This window comes from Babylonia areolata, chromosome 29 (assembly GCF_041734735.1).
Source record: "Babylonia areolata isolate BAREFJ2019XMU chromosome 29, ASM4173473v1, whole genome shotgun sequence".
Taxonomy (NCBI): domain Eukaryota; kingdom Metazoa; phylum Mollusca; class Gastropoda; order Neogastropoda; family Buccinidae; genus Babylonia; species Babylonia areolata.
The window spans coordinates 29,718,075-29,732,333 of NC_134904.1; the positions used below are offsets into that span (position 1 = coordinate 29,718,075).

Below are 14,259 nucleotides of genomic sequence, written 5' to 3' on the forward strand. Positions count from 1 at the left end.
CATCCCTCCTCCCTCAGTTGTGGAGTTGTGGTGGTCTGGTGGTAAAGCCGCGTCTGCCTAGTTCCGAGGCAGTGCCGGTGTGGAATCGAATCCCACTGCGGCGCCATACACGCCAAAATTTTCTTCCCCTCCGCTACTGAGTCCTTGAGTATACGTTATATCAGTGGACAGACAGACAACAGGCATTCGGATGAGACGATAAACCCGGAGGGTCTGTGTGTAGCATGCACTTTGCGCACGTAAAAGAACCCACGTAGCCTCACTGAGTAGTACGGGCAGCAAAATGTTTGTTCTTGGCGAAATTCCGGCTGGAGAAGAATCCAGTTTGACAGTAGAACAAATACATACCATTTTTTTAAATAAAGAGAGAGAGAGAAAGAGAGACAGAGAGCGAGAGAGAGAGAGAGAGAGAGAGAATAATTAGACGACCCTGGGAAAGCACTCGGCCTGAATATCACTGACAGTAAAATTAGTTGTGACAACTAAAAAGCGATACACAACACTACACTGACTACACTACACTACATTTAAATTGATTGATTGATTTACTTAATTATATATTGATAGGGGGTTCGGGGGCAGAGACAACGAAAACCGACAGACTGACAAAACTGAGTTTTAGAACTGAAAAAACGAATGAATGAAAAAAAGGAACAAGAACTCTATCAACATTGCCCCAAACACCCTGGACCTAGCGTGGAGTTGCCGCAAGCTGAAAAGTTTACCATCTGTGCGAAACTGAATGTAGATGTCTTGGAAGGCGTCAATCAGCATGGCAGAGAAGAGAATGGAAAACAGTGTAGGTGCCAGGACGCAGCCCTGCTTCACTCCATTTACCACAGGGAACGGATCTGACATGTCAGTATTTTCCTGTACTCTCGCCTGCATGCCATCATGGAATGACGCAATCAGCTGGATTAGGGTCTGTGGGCAGCCGAACTTTATGAGGATCTTCCACAGACCACGGCGGTTCACCGTGTCGAAGGCCTTAGTCAGGTCTACAAAGACCGTGTGGAGCTCCTTGTTCTGCTTACGGCACTTCTCTTGCATCTGGCATACAGCAAACACCATGTCACATGTTCCCCTGCCTGAGCGGAAGCCATCCTGCTCCCTTTCCACCCCCCACAACCACTATCTCTGTCCTACTCCTCCTATTCCCCCCCCACCTGTCCTAGTCTTCCCCCCACCCCCTATACCTCTACCCACCATATCCCCACTGTCCCTCCACCCCACACCCCTATATTCCCTTATGTCCTACTCCCCTCCCACCTTCTACTCTCCCTCACCTACCTGACATCTTCCATCTCACAGAAAAAAAAAATTGAAAAAGGGAAGAAAGACCACACATTTTCCTCCAAAGAACAGAGGAGTAGAGTTATTGGGCGTGATCCCCACAGAGATCACCCTAACTCAAAGCTAGCTTTTGCAGACATTTTCCCGATACAATGCCACCCAACCAAACTAAAATACCCATAATGTCCTGGTGTATCCACTTTAGCAAATTTTAGCGTATTTCACATTTCAATTCTTTTCATTTCCCGAGTTTTTACTGCTTTACCAATGACACTAAAATCCTATATTCATTTCATACAATGTTCTTGCATAATTTGATACGGCATGATTACCATATTTTCTTGGTTTTTCACCCTTTTCCAAAACAAATCTTACATGATTATCCTATTAACATAAGACGTTACATGACAAAAAGATAAGGTGTGATACATCACTAAAGTTACTCAGCTGCTCTCAGCGTGTATACTCATTAGCAAACAATGCTTTACCATCGTGTCAAACCGCATGTGAAGTGCAGAAATCAAATGATTATGTTGTTTGGGTAAAAAAGCCAATGGGTTTAGTTGGAAATTACTGCCCTTTGATTAACAGAGGGAACATCCACTTTCACTACCCTTTGTGCCAATATTCAACAATTGACTGAGTCATATCCATCCCTCACCACCCCACCTTCCTGTCTTTCTCTGTCTTATTCATCATCAAGATCAAAATATAATCTGCTCAGTCTTTGGGGTATTGTCTTATCATGCACGGAATTGAACATATCTAATCATCAGTGGCTTAAAAAGACGCACACACATAAACAAACAAATGTAAATCTATCTCCATGCCTCTCTCACCCCTCTCTTGGTGTGTGTGTGTGTGTGTGTGTGTGTGTGTGTGTGTACCGAGAGGGAGGGAGGAATGGAGAGAAATATCTAAGTATTTATTTGGTGCATGCGTGTGTGCACACGTGTGTGTGTGTGTGTGTGTGTGTGTGCGCGCGCGCGCGCGCGCGCGCGTGTGTGTGTGTGTGTGTGTGTGTGTTGAAGACTGAACGCATTACACTTTGACCATGATGAAGAATTAGACAGAGACAGGAGGGTGGTGTGGAGAGGGACGGATATTACTCAGTGAGTTGTCAAATACTGGCAGTAAGGGGAGTGAAGGTGGATGTTTCCTCTGTTAAGCAAAGGGCAGTAATTTCCGACGAAATCATTTGTTGTTGTTTGTTTTTTGTTGTTGTTTTTTTTTTCATCATGACATAATCCTTTGATTTCTCCGCTTCATATGCAGTTTAACACGATGCAAAAACATTGTTTGCTGATCAGTATACACGCTGAGAGCAATTGAGTAACTTTACTGATGCATCACACCTTATCTTTTTGTCATGTAACGTCTCATAATTTTATAAATAAGGTAATTATGCAAGAATGTTTTGGGGGGAGGGATAAAAGGGCAAAAAAAGCAATAAAATATGATAATCATGCCAAATAAAATTATGCAAATTATGCAAGAACATTATATGAAATGAATATGGGGCTTTAGTATCATTGTTAAAGCGGTAAAGATTGGGAAGTTAAAATAAATCCCCAAAGGAAATGTGCTAAAATTTTGCAAAAGTGAATACACCAGGACATTATGAGTATTTTAGTTTGGTTGGGTGCATTGTAGTGGGAAAATGTTGGCCAAATTTAGTTCTGAGTTAGGGCGATCCCTGCGGGGATCACACTCTATAACTCTACTCCTCCGTTCTTTGGAGGAAAATGTGTGGTCTTTCTTCCTTTTCTGTTTTTGATTTTTTATATGTTTGTGGGTGAATAGGTCAGATGGAAGGTAAGACAGGGGACTGAGAGTAGGACAAGGTGGGGAATGTGGGGTAAGTAGGACAGGGAGGACATAGGGGTGGGAGGAGTAGGGATGGGGTGGCATAGTGGGGACATGGAGGGGTGAGGAGGTGTAGAGGCACGTAGGGGGACAGGGAGACAAGGAAAGAGATGGTGGTGTGAGAGTAGTAGAGGGGGGGAGGAGGTGTGATGGGAAACTCGGAGGGATAGGGACGAGTGGGGGAGGGATGGGGGTGGCAGGGAGAGTAGGACAGGGAGGGAGATGGGGCAGTTAGTAGGACAGGTGTGAGAGACAGAGTCCATGTGTTTGTTTGTTTGTACCAAGAGAGGAAGGAATGGAGAAAGATATAAATATATATTTATTTGGTGTGCGTTTGTGTGTTTGAAAATGTAGTAAATTTGGGACACTACTTTACGACCTTCACATTCTGCTTTGTGTTCCTTCGAAACCAGTATACACATTGTTAGTCCTTATATATGATTCGTTAATAGACTGTTGATCTGCTGGAGAAAATGTGAGGAGACACACAGAAACAGAAAATGAAGGAGGGAGAGAAAGAAAAAGAGACAGAGACAGAGAGATAGACAGAGACAGAGAGAGATACAGTGAGAGAGAGAGAGATACAGAGTGAGAGAGAGGGGTGTGGAGTTTCAAATAAATTGTGTAGTTAAATATCATGTAAATCAATTTTGGAGGGAGGGAGGGAGACAGACAGACAGACAGAGACACAGAGAGATACAGAGACAGACAAAAACAGAGACAGAGTTGAATATATCATTGGACTGATGTGGATTTTAGAGAAGAAAGAGTGCAGTGAAAATGTTTTAATAAACTTTGGCCATGGAACACAATTCAAAACCAGGGGACTGTGGGGTGGCACGGGAAGGGGTATTATGATACTTGAACAGCATCGCACAATTTTATTCTGTTCATGGACGAGATTTTTTACTAAATTATGTCTCAGTAGATTGTTTCTCCTTTTGATCACGTGGAAAATAAATTTGGATACTTGACAATTTATCTGCTTGTTGTTTGATCGGAGAAGTGTCCTTGGAAACAAATTTAAACAGTCTTGAAGAAATTCATCCGCAAACAAACAATAAATGGTATTCAGTTTCAGTTCATCCTGGCAAAAAGGACACAGAGAGAGGAGGGGGGGAGAGGGAGAGGCAGAGAGAGAAAGAAAGAAAGAGAGAGAGATGGATAAACAGGCAGACAGATGGTGATGCTGGTAGTGCAACTGTATATAATGTACACTGATTGTATTTCCATTTCATTGTGTTTAATTTACTGTATTCCTGACACAGCACTTTCAGATTAAAAATATTCATAAATCACTTCAAACACCTAATAATCAAGCTTCTAGAGTGTACACATGTGTAGGCATTAGTCTATGATACAGTCCAACAGATATTCAGACAGGTATTTTAATTATGTGTATTTAATGTGGTATTGTTAAGTTTGAGAGTGCGTTTTCAAAATTACGTAATATATGCTTTTTGCATCATTACTAAACCTCATATGATTTTTTAAAATGTGTGTATTATATGCCGCAATATGTTATAGCTCGCATGCAGTGTCGCCTGTGCAGTTGATCTTTTGGTGTGTCTCTCCTGGCATACATCGCCGGCGACAATAATTATGTGCATGGCGACAATAATTATGTGCCGCAACATGTGCAAGCCTCGAGTTCGTGTGTGTGTGTGTGTGTGTGTGTGTGTGTGTGTGTGTGTGTGTGTTTGTGTGTATGTTTGTGCGTGCGTGCGTGTGTGTGTAGAGGGGCGGAGGGGAGGGGGGCAAGTGGATTGCTGTATATGCGCGCATGTGTAGGTGTATGTGAGTTTATTCAATAATCTTTAGGGTGGCGAATGGTAATGCTTACTCTGGTGGGGGTTGTGAATAGTAAGTCAAGTGCTGCTTTCGTTATTCCAAAACCTTAAGTAACTCAACAGTTACTTCATCTGGAAAAGTTCTAAAAAGTTCTTCTTCACTGCTGAACAATTCTGATAGTGTTAAAATGTATAACTGATCTCGTTTCCGAAAAACCGTTTTTCAGATTCTATTTTGTGTTGATAGTAAATCAGTTCTTCACGCTATCAGATCTTTAAAAGACACTGAGTCAGGTCAGAACTCATTGAAATAACCATTTCGTTCACGAACTCGAGGCTTACACATGTTGCGGCACATTGTGTCGCCATGCACACAGTTATTGTCGCCGGTAATGTATGGCAAGAATGACACAACAAAAAATCAACTGCGCCGGCGACACTGCATGCAAACTATAACATATTGCGGCATATAATATCGCCAGGAATCACCCCAACAGTTGCGTAGTTGTGGTGGTGGTGTGTTCGTGCGCGCATGAGTGTGTGTGTGTATGTGTTAGTATATGCGTGCGCGTATTACAGGGTGTGTTTGTGTGTGAAAATACGTTGAAGTTGTGTGTGTGTGTGTGTGTGTGTGTGTGTGTGTGTGTGTGTGTAAGTGGGTGCTTGCGTGCGTGCGCGCACGGCGGCAATCGCACCCTGTATCATCTGGCGCTAAAATCTTTGCCATCGTGTTATCTCCAACACTTTGCTGGGTCATAAAACTTACAACTTTTGTGTCTGTTGTGCTCACTGTGTCGATGTGTGTGTGTGTGTGTGTGTGTGTGTGTGTGTGTGTGTCTGTGTCTGTGTCTGTGTCTGTGTATGCTAGTGCGTGCATTTGAATTATGTATGTGAATATGTATGTGTGTATCATACCATGATGGGTGGTGGGTGTGTATGTGGGCGATGGGTATGTTTGAGGGTGGGAGGGGAGGCGTCAGATTGTCCGTGTGTGTGCGTTTGTGTGTGCGTTCATGTGTGCGTCACGGTGTGTGTATGTGCATGTGTGTATGTGTGTGTGCGTGTGTGTGCGTGCGTGCGTGTGTGTGTGTGTTCTTAAATGTGGGTCTTTGTCTTATGTGTGACGTCTCCTCGTCGGCCCCTTCACATCTGCATCTGGGGTGGGGCGCTCCAAGATGGGGCCATCAAAAGGCCATAAAAGTGGCCCCTAAAAGGTTGGAAGATTGTTTCAGGCAGCGGGACAGTCAAAGCACAGTGCGGCGGCTTGGCCAAAGAATGGGGGCCGGGGCCGAGGGGTAGGGGTTTGGGGGGGAGGGTAAACTTACTGGTTGGTGATAATGTATCGAGGTCCAATAATGTCAGTGTATGCGCACGCGCCGTGTGTGTGTGTGTGTGTGTGTGTGTGTGTGTGTGTGTGTGTGTGTGCGCGCGTGCGTGTGTGTGTGTGTGTGTGTGTGTGTGTGTGTGTGTGTGTGTGTGAAAATGGTCAATAAAAACGAAACGAAAATGTATGGGGTTTTTTTAAATGCAACAAGCGGTAATTGCTCAGTACACACAACTGATTAATTGCCTTCTTTATTTTATGTATTACAAATTATCATAGTGTAACATCATTATCCGTGCTAAATCTTACAGCGGCAAAACGCTCTCTCTCTCTCTCTCTCTCTCTCTCTCTCTCTCTCTCTCTCTCTCTCTCTCTCTCTCTCTCTGCCGTGTGTGTGTGTGTGTGTGTGTGTGTGTGAAAACAATCAATAAAAAGAATCGCCGAAAACATGAACAATCCATGCCGTGCAAACACTGACGCATAACCCCACCCCTCAAAACCATAGGCCTTAAATAAATCATACAATTAATTGATATCTTTTTTTTACCTGTTAATATGTTGCTAATCGCATTACATTATATTGGTTATTAATGCTTAATCATACCGATTCATATCTTTGTTGATTAGTCAAGTTCGCTTACTGTTATCATTAGCATTTCGTTCTAAGGATGTTTTATTGTAATCTCAGTTTTAAAGCAAAATTTCACCAATGATAATTATCCAACAGACACACACACACACACACACACACACACACACACACACACACACACACACACACACACACACACACACACACACACACATGAACAGTTACTTTTCGGCCTCTCCAGTAGCCGTCTTTGTCAAATAACACTTATCATGCTAAAAGACGCTAAACTGAAGAAGAAGACAACAACAACAACAACAACAACAACACACACACACACACACACACACACACACACACACACACACACACACACACACACACTGGCGCACACACACACACACACACACACACACACACACACACACACACACACACACACACCGACACACACACACTGACGTGTGTGTGTGTGTGTTTGTGTGTGTACACCGGGAGTATCGACACGGGGGAGTATCGACACAGGGGAGTATCGACACGGGGGAGTATCGACACGCTCCCTCAAGTTACATCGTATCTGTTTCAACGGTTACTGAATTGATTTTTCTTTATTCATTCATTTATTGAATTATTTACTATTTGGTTACTTAGTTATTTGTTAGTTAGTCAATTTTTTTTTTAACAATGAATATGTTGATCAGCTCTTTTTGAACAACTCTGCTTTGGAGGACCGATCCCGTATGAATGAATAAAGAAAAATCAATTCAGTAACCGTTGAAACAGATACGATGTAACTTGACATGCCGACATTCTCGAATGGTTTTATTTTAAAATGGACAAAATTCCATGTTGTTCCATTCCCCGGTTGCTGATTGACTTTCGGTCGACTTCCTGATGCAACAGAAAGCGAACGAACGTGTTTGCAGCAAAATAAATGACGATTACAGGTTCAAGAACTGCCTGCAGAATATTAGGTAACAATCTGCCTGTGTTAGCAAACGTGGGTTGTCTTTGAGTATGGCTCTCTGTCTCTGTCATTATCGCTCAGTTGAATCATGAACAGACTGTAAACAAATAAATGAAAGCAAAGGAAAAGAAAAGGCTAAGTTTTGACTTGATCCACGTTTGAGACCGGTGGTCTGTTCGTGGTTCCTCTGAAAACTCAGTTATTTGGTGATCGTCATGCGTGGCCAGCAAAAGACTGATTTTAACTTTGGTTCGTACAGGCTAGGCAGGTGTCTCCAATGATTGTCCAGTCGACTCTTGAAGGCGTTGGTTGTTGGTGCTGTCACAACCTCCTCAGGGAGACCATTCCATGTCTCAACTATTCTGTGTACGAAGCAGTTCCCTCGGAGATCCAGTCGGTGCCTGTCTTTCTGTAGCTTGAGGGAGTGTCCACGGAGCGTTCTCCCGCTTGCCAGTGTCAGTTTTGGTCTTTTGACTGTGTAGTAGCCATGCAGGTATTTGTAGACCTCGATCATGTCGCCCCTGAGTCTGCGGTGTTCCAGTGTGAGCAGTTTTAGAGCTCTCAGCTTCTCTGGGTATGGCTTATCCTTCAAAGACCCCAGCAGTTTTGTGGCTCGCCGTTGCACGTCTTCAATGTCACTGCAGAGTGTTTTCTGACACGGTTGCCAGACGCTGTGTCCATACTCCAGAATAGGTCGCACAAGGCTCTTGAAAAGCTGGACGAATGTATCCTTCGTTAGGTAGTCAAAAGTCCTCCTGATAAGCCCAATTATCCTGGTTGCCTTCCCAGTTGCATGTGCGACGTGATCGCTGAAGTTCAGTTTGTTGTCCACCCATACTCCAAGATCTTTTTCGGCCACCGTTTCCATACACAACAATACGTTTGACTCGAGTTTGTGTTTAACACACTATATATATTTTATGTTTTATTGTCTCAGTGTCATGCATGCACAGTCATACACTCACGCATTGCACACGCACGCACGTACGAACACGCCCTCACGCGCACACACACACAAACACACACACACATGAAAGAAATAGTTATGGATCCTGCGCACACACGCACCACATTCATGAAATGATGGAATTAGATTGGATGATACTTTTTTTCAGAACTTTTAAGGGGTTAAAGCACACACACCTCGATTTGTGATGAAATGTGACATGTGTGTGTGTGTGTGTGTGATTGAATCCATAGGCCATAGTGATAGTCTGTTTCATCAGGGGTTGCTTTTTTTTCTTTTGTGTGTGTGTGTGTGGTGTTGTTGTTGTTGTTTTAACATGATGACCACATTTCAAAGAATTGTTCTTAAAATCATTTTCCAGTATGCTGTCACTTGTGTGCACTTTAGTTCTGCAGGTTTGAAATCAATGGAAAGTTCCTTTCCTCAAAAGGCGTGGGGGTATGGGGTATAAATATGATTATATTTTATCAAATTCCAACAGTTTTCCCCACAGTTTATTACAATTTTTATTTTTATTTATCATGATAGTGAGGAAAATCACTTTTTTGTTTCTTTTCTTTTTTTGTGCAGGCAAGTGATGTGGAGTTGATACCAAGTTTAGTATTTAAAGACCATAACTGGCATGAGGTAATGGAACCTCCTCAGTTCTACATTACTGTGAGTGAAGGTGTGTACAGCAGCTGGCGAGCCATTGGTGTGTTGGAGAACCTTCATACAGATGGAGACATCACTCAGTTTCTTGTGACCTTGTAAGTTTTGTTTGTGAGTCTGTTTCATTGATTTGGTTTTGCCAAGTTCCTGTTCATTCTGTTGTTGTTTTGTTTGAGAGAGGAGAGAGAGGGAGGTAGGAAGGGGGAAGAGGTAGAAGGAGGATAAAGAGCACTGAAGCCTTTTGAAGGTATTCATTTATTTATTATTATCTTTTTTATTTAGATATTTTACAAAATGATTTGTAGTGAATGTATGAATTTCATGCACAATAAATTTTGACAGTTTGGCTCTTGACTGCATAGTGTGCTATTAAACCAAGCAATATATTATATGTGATGGCTTGTGTCATGTGTGGTGTGTGTGTGTGTGTGTGTGTGTGTGTGTGTTCAGTCTGTTTCATTATCAGTGAATGATATATAATACTTGAGTTGATTTTTGAACACACCAATTGTTTGTAATGATGATTATTATTAATATTATGCATTTTTTTTCTTACTTATTTTACAGACCTTTCAGAAATGCTTTGCATTTGATTTGGACAGTCCGGACACACACACACAGACACACACAGACACACACACACACACACACACACACACACACACACAGAGTCATGCACACATACAGTGCTGCCCATAGAGGACAGCAGCCTGAATTTCACACAAATGTTTAGTGGTATAAGAGGAAAAAAACAATATGCATTTTCAGTTTAAGAATGTAAGTTCTGTCAGCATGTTTCAGTTTGAACAGCACTTTAAAAAAAGAATAACAAATTTTTCTCTTACAGATTTACAACATGGAAAATTGATGTGTACTGTGAATGAATGTTGAAATCAACATTCATGCACATCTACATACACACATATTTTAAGCTATGAACAGTTTCTTTGTTGTCATTGTCTGTGCATGATACGTAGAAGAGCTTATTGTCCTAGATTCCCTACAATAATATTCAAATGACCACATACAGCTAAGTGAAGATGAAAGACCTTCACAGAAGGGGGCTTGAACAGGGACCATGCACTGTAGACACTGCTGCTACCTCTACCTGTATCAGTATTGATCAGCTGCTTTACAAGCAGATGAATAAGATCAGTTGTGACATCACTGGAGTGGAGTTTGGCCTAGTGTTAATGTGTCTGCCTTGGAAGATAGAGATTCTGAAAATCGTCTGTCCCTCCATGAGACCATGAGTGGTGGTCTGGATGATACCATTTGGATGAGATGATAAACCAAGGCCCTGTGTGCAGTATGCTCTTTGTGCAAAAAAACCCACAGCAACAAGACAGTTGTCTCTATCAAAATGTTGTAATAAAATCCACTCTAATGTGGCTCTGTGTGTGTGTGTGTGTGTGTGTGTGTGTGTGTGTGTGTGTGTGTGTGCCAGACTGAAGCCTGACTGGATGAGATGGGAAACAAATGATGAGTGCCTAATGGCTGTTGTTAGTCAGCTCTACCTGGGTAGGCAGCCTGTTGTGGAAATTACGGTGTTTGTAAAGCTTTTAGAGCTTGGTCCCTGAACAAAAGTAGGTGCTGTATAAGTATGAAAGATGATAATGATAATTAAGTATGAAATATAATAATGGTAAGTGACACAGGGTTTGGTCATCTGCGTGCAGGTATTCCAGTCAGAAGCAGAAAACAGGAGAGGAGACCAGTCTCAGGTGTGTGCACTGTCACTGCCCCCTCACCTTGTACTGCGGCGCCTGTCAGTGCCCTTCCCACCTGGCCCTCCCCTCCCTCCCCCCTCCTCCCTCACTGCCCTCGGAAGCATTAGCTCCTGTGTCTGTGACCTCTGATACTGATGGCACCCCTGTCCTGAAACTGGAAAAACTGGTGACAGATGTCAGTGGTGTGAAAGAGGAAGAAGAATCAGATGGTACGTTGCTAGATGAAGAGGAATTCGTTGACAGCTCTTTTGACTTTGACTCTGCTCATTTACAACCTACATTCAGTGCCTCTTGTACCGAGTCAAGAACTGCTGAACCAGATGTGGGCTTATGTTTTACATCCTCACTGGATGAAAGGAGAAAGTCACAGAGGTTAGCCAGACAATCTGTCTCGCGTGTGGAACCAAGAAAAAAGAGGACAGCCACGAATGTGCAGTCAGAAAAAGCGGCAAAAAAGAAATACAGTGACAGAAACCAAAATGCTGCCAACAGGTCTGGAAAAGACACGGATGTCAAAGGTAAAAAGAAGTTGAAAGAAGGTTTTCATATGAAGACAGAACAAATCTGGAAAGAATCAACGGAAAAGACCTCAGACAATAATGTAGAGATAGAAGCTCAGAGCAGCTGTGGAAATGTTGCTGCTGTTGACAAGCAAAAACAGGGGCACAGGAAAAGAAAACCCTGTGCGTCGCAAGACCTTGAAGTTGGGTTTATTCTCTCTGAGGAGGAGAGGAGTCTAGCCCAAGTGCACGTGTACGATGACAGCTTTTATGAGAATCACAAAATAGAAGATGAACCACCAAAACGTCCAGGTAGGCCAAAGAAAAAATGTCCAAGCTCACTTACTCCTATGAAAACTGATCTCGCAACACAAGAAAGAAGAAAACGTAAATTGAGACACAGAGATCCTTCAGTGGCAGCACACTCAGATGGCAGCCTCCCTGATGAAGAAACTCAAACCTTTCCGCAGCATACATTCAATGAAGATGTGTCGCCTCCAAAAAAAGACAGGACTGAAGACAACCAATCACATGAAACAGACAGACAGCCTCTTAGAATTCTGGTTTCCGCCCAAAAGATCCTCCCTCTGTGGACAACTACTGGTAACTACGCCCACAATTTCTACTCTTACTTTGAGTGCTTTCATTGCAAAAAAGCTTTTGTCCACAAAAGAGCTTTTAACAGTCATGTACAAACACACATTGAACCAAAGGTGTACACATGCACTCTGTGTGGTAAAGGATTCAAGCGTTCCTGTGATCGTATAAAACACGAAAGACGCCACAAATTTGAGTGCGTCATTTGTGGAAAGAAATACACGGATAACACTGAGCTTCAGGACCACTTGAAAGTGCACACAGAAAACAATGGCATCATGAAATGCTTGGGTTGTGAGTTTGAAACATTAGATTTTCATGAGTACCAGAAGCACAAAAGTAAATGCACAATAGTGCAGTGTGAAATTTGCGGTGTGCGTCTCAAAAGTCTCTACGCACTGCGGTTCCACATATCTGCCGTCCACGAAAATGACAGACCGTACAAATGTACCCTGTGTGAGAAGTCGTTTGTCCTGCAGACTAACCTGAAGTCTCACATGAAGTACAGACATGCGGAGGGTGGAAGGGCCTTCCACTGCGACCAGTGCAGCTACCGTGCCTTCGACGCCAGAGCGCTCGACATCCACCAGAGGTGCGTCCACTCTGATGAGAGACCCTTCAAATGCACATACTGTCCCTCCGCCTTTGCCCGCAAGTTCTACCTTGTAGTTCACCTGCGGAAGCACACAGGTGAGAAGCCTCACCGATGCTCAGAGTGCTCTCAGTCCTTTGCTCAGAAACCCAGCCTCACCAGGCACCGGAGAACTCATCACGGGCTGGAGCCGGCAGGGCACAAGAAGGCAGCAGAACTGCACACATAATTTTTTTTTAATGTTAGATTGCTAACACTGCTGGTAATTACTACTACTGTTGCTGCTGCTACTACTCAATAATAGCACATAAATTTGTATAATGCTTCCAAACCTCACACACACACACACACACACACACACACACACACCAAAACACACACACACACACACAAACACACACACACACACACACACAGCACACACACACACACAACACACGCGCACACACACAGACACATGAAAGAAATAGTTACGGATCCCTAGAATACAGATATATTTGAAATAAATGCCTTAATTATGCAGAGACAGCTTGAAAAAAAAAAGTTTTTAGATTTGTTTTTGGTGGCTCAAACTTAAGATGCCTTTATTGATTTAACTTCTTAGATGAGCATTATCTTTGCGAAGCCACCAGTCCACTGGGTTTTTTTGGGGTTTTTTTTAATGCTCAGTTTAGTTATTGTTAGAATTTACCAAGAATGATTGTGATTGACTGACAGACATGAGGCAGATGTTTGCACAGGTTTGTGCAGGAAAGTTCCCAAATTTGAAAATGCTTGCAATCAGCCATGCAAGCACACAACATAAGCACACCACACCATGGCACAGCAGGGCACTGGTATGACACACATACACACACACACACACTCACACACACACACATATATATATTAGGGAAAGGAGCTATGTTCTGTGATGCAAAGATGGAGTTGAAATTGCCCCATATGAGCAGTGGCAGACACAATGGTCACAGGTGGGCAAAATGCAACCTATCCCATGAATGCAGAAAAGGAAAAGTCACTTGTGTCTGCTCAATGTTCTTCGGGTTGGTTTTGTGTGTGTGTGTGTTTGTGTGTGTGGAGAGGTGGTGGAGTGGGAGGGGGGGCAACAATGGGGGTAGGGCAGTGGTGGGGGGTAGGTGAGAGGATTTTAAGTCTTTGTGATACTTAAAACATTTCCAGTGTAGAATGTAATTTGCACATGTACATAATCAGATCTTGATATATTTATATTCCAAATGTTTCTCTTGGATGCACTAACTGCTAAATGAATTGTGTCTTAAATTATTCAACATTTGTTATTGTTTTGCAGTGACTTAATTGTGTCTTAAATTATTTAACATTTGTTATTGTCTTGCACTGTGTTGCAGTCAGACGACTATTAGTAGTGTTACAG

At 42.8% G+C, this 14,259-nt stretch overlaps 1 protein-coding gene across 1 annotated transcript; it reads left to right on the forward strand.

Moving 5' to 3' along the window:
* Positions 1–7,726: 7,726 nt before the first annotated feature.
* LOC143302329 (uncharacterized) lies at positions 7,727–13,213 on the forward strand. Its single transcript, XM_076616945.1, has 3 exons — positions 7,727–7,836; positions 9,367–9,545; positions 11,127–13,213. The coding sequence occupies exons 2-3, from the start codon at positions 9,427–9,429 to the stop codon at positions 13,093–13,095; spliced, it is 2,088 nt and encodes a 695-aa protein (XP_076473060.1). The 5' UTR covers positions 7,727–7,836; positions 9,367–9,426; the 3' UTR covers positions 13,096–13,213.
* The last annotated feature ends 1,046 nt before the right edge of the window (positions 13,214–14,259 follow it).

Bases quoted from the DNA above. Each gene is read 5' to 3' on its own strand.
- LOC143302329 (XM_076616945.1), top strand. From the start codon at position 9,427: ATGGAACCTCCTCAGTTCTACATTACTGTGAGTGAAGGTGTGTACAGC. The intron at 9,546-11,126 runs GTAAGTTTTGTT...ATCTGCGTGCAG, and splicing joins ACTCAGTTTCTTGTGACCTT to GTATTCCAGTCAGAAGCAGA.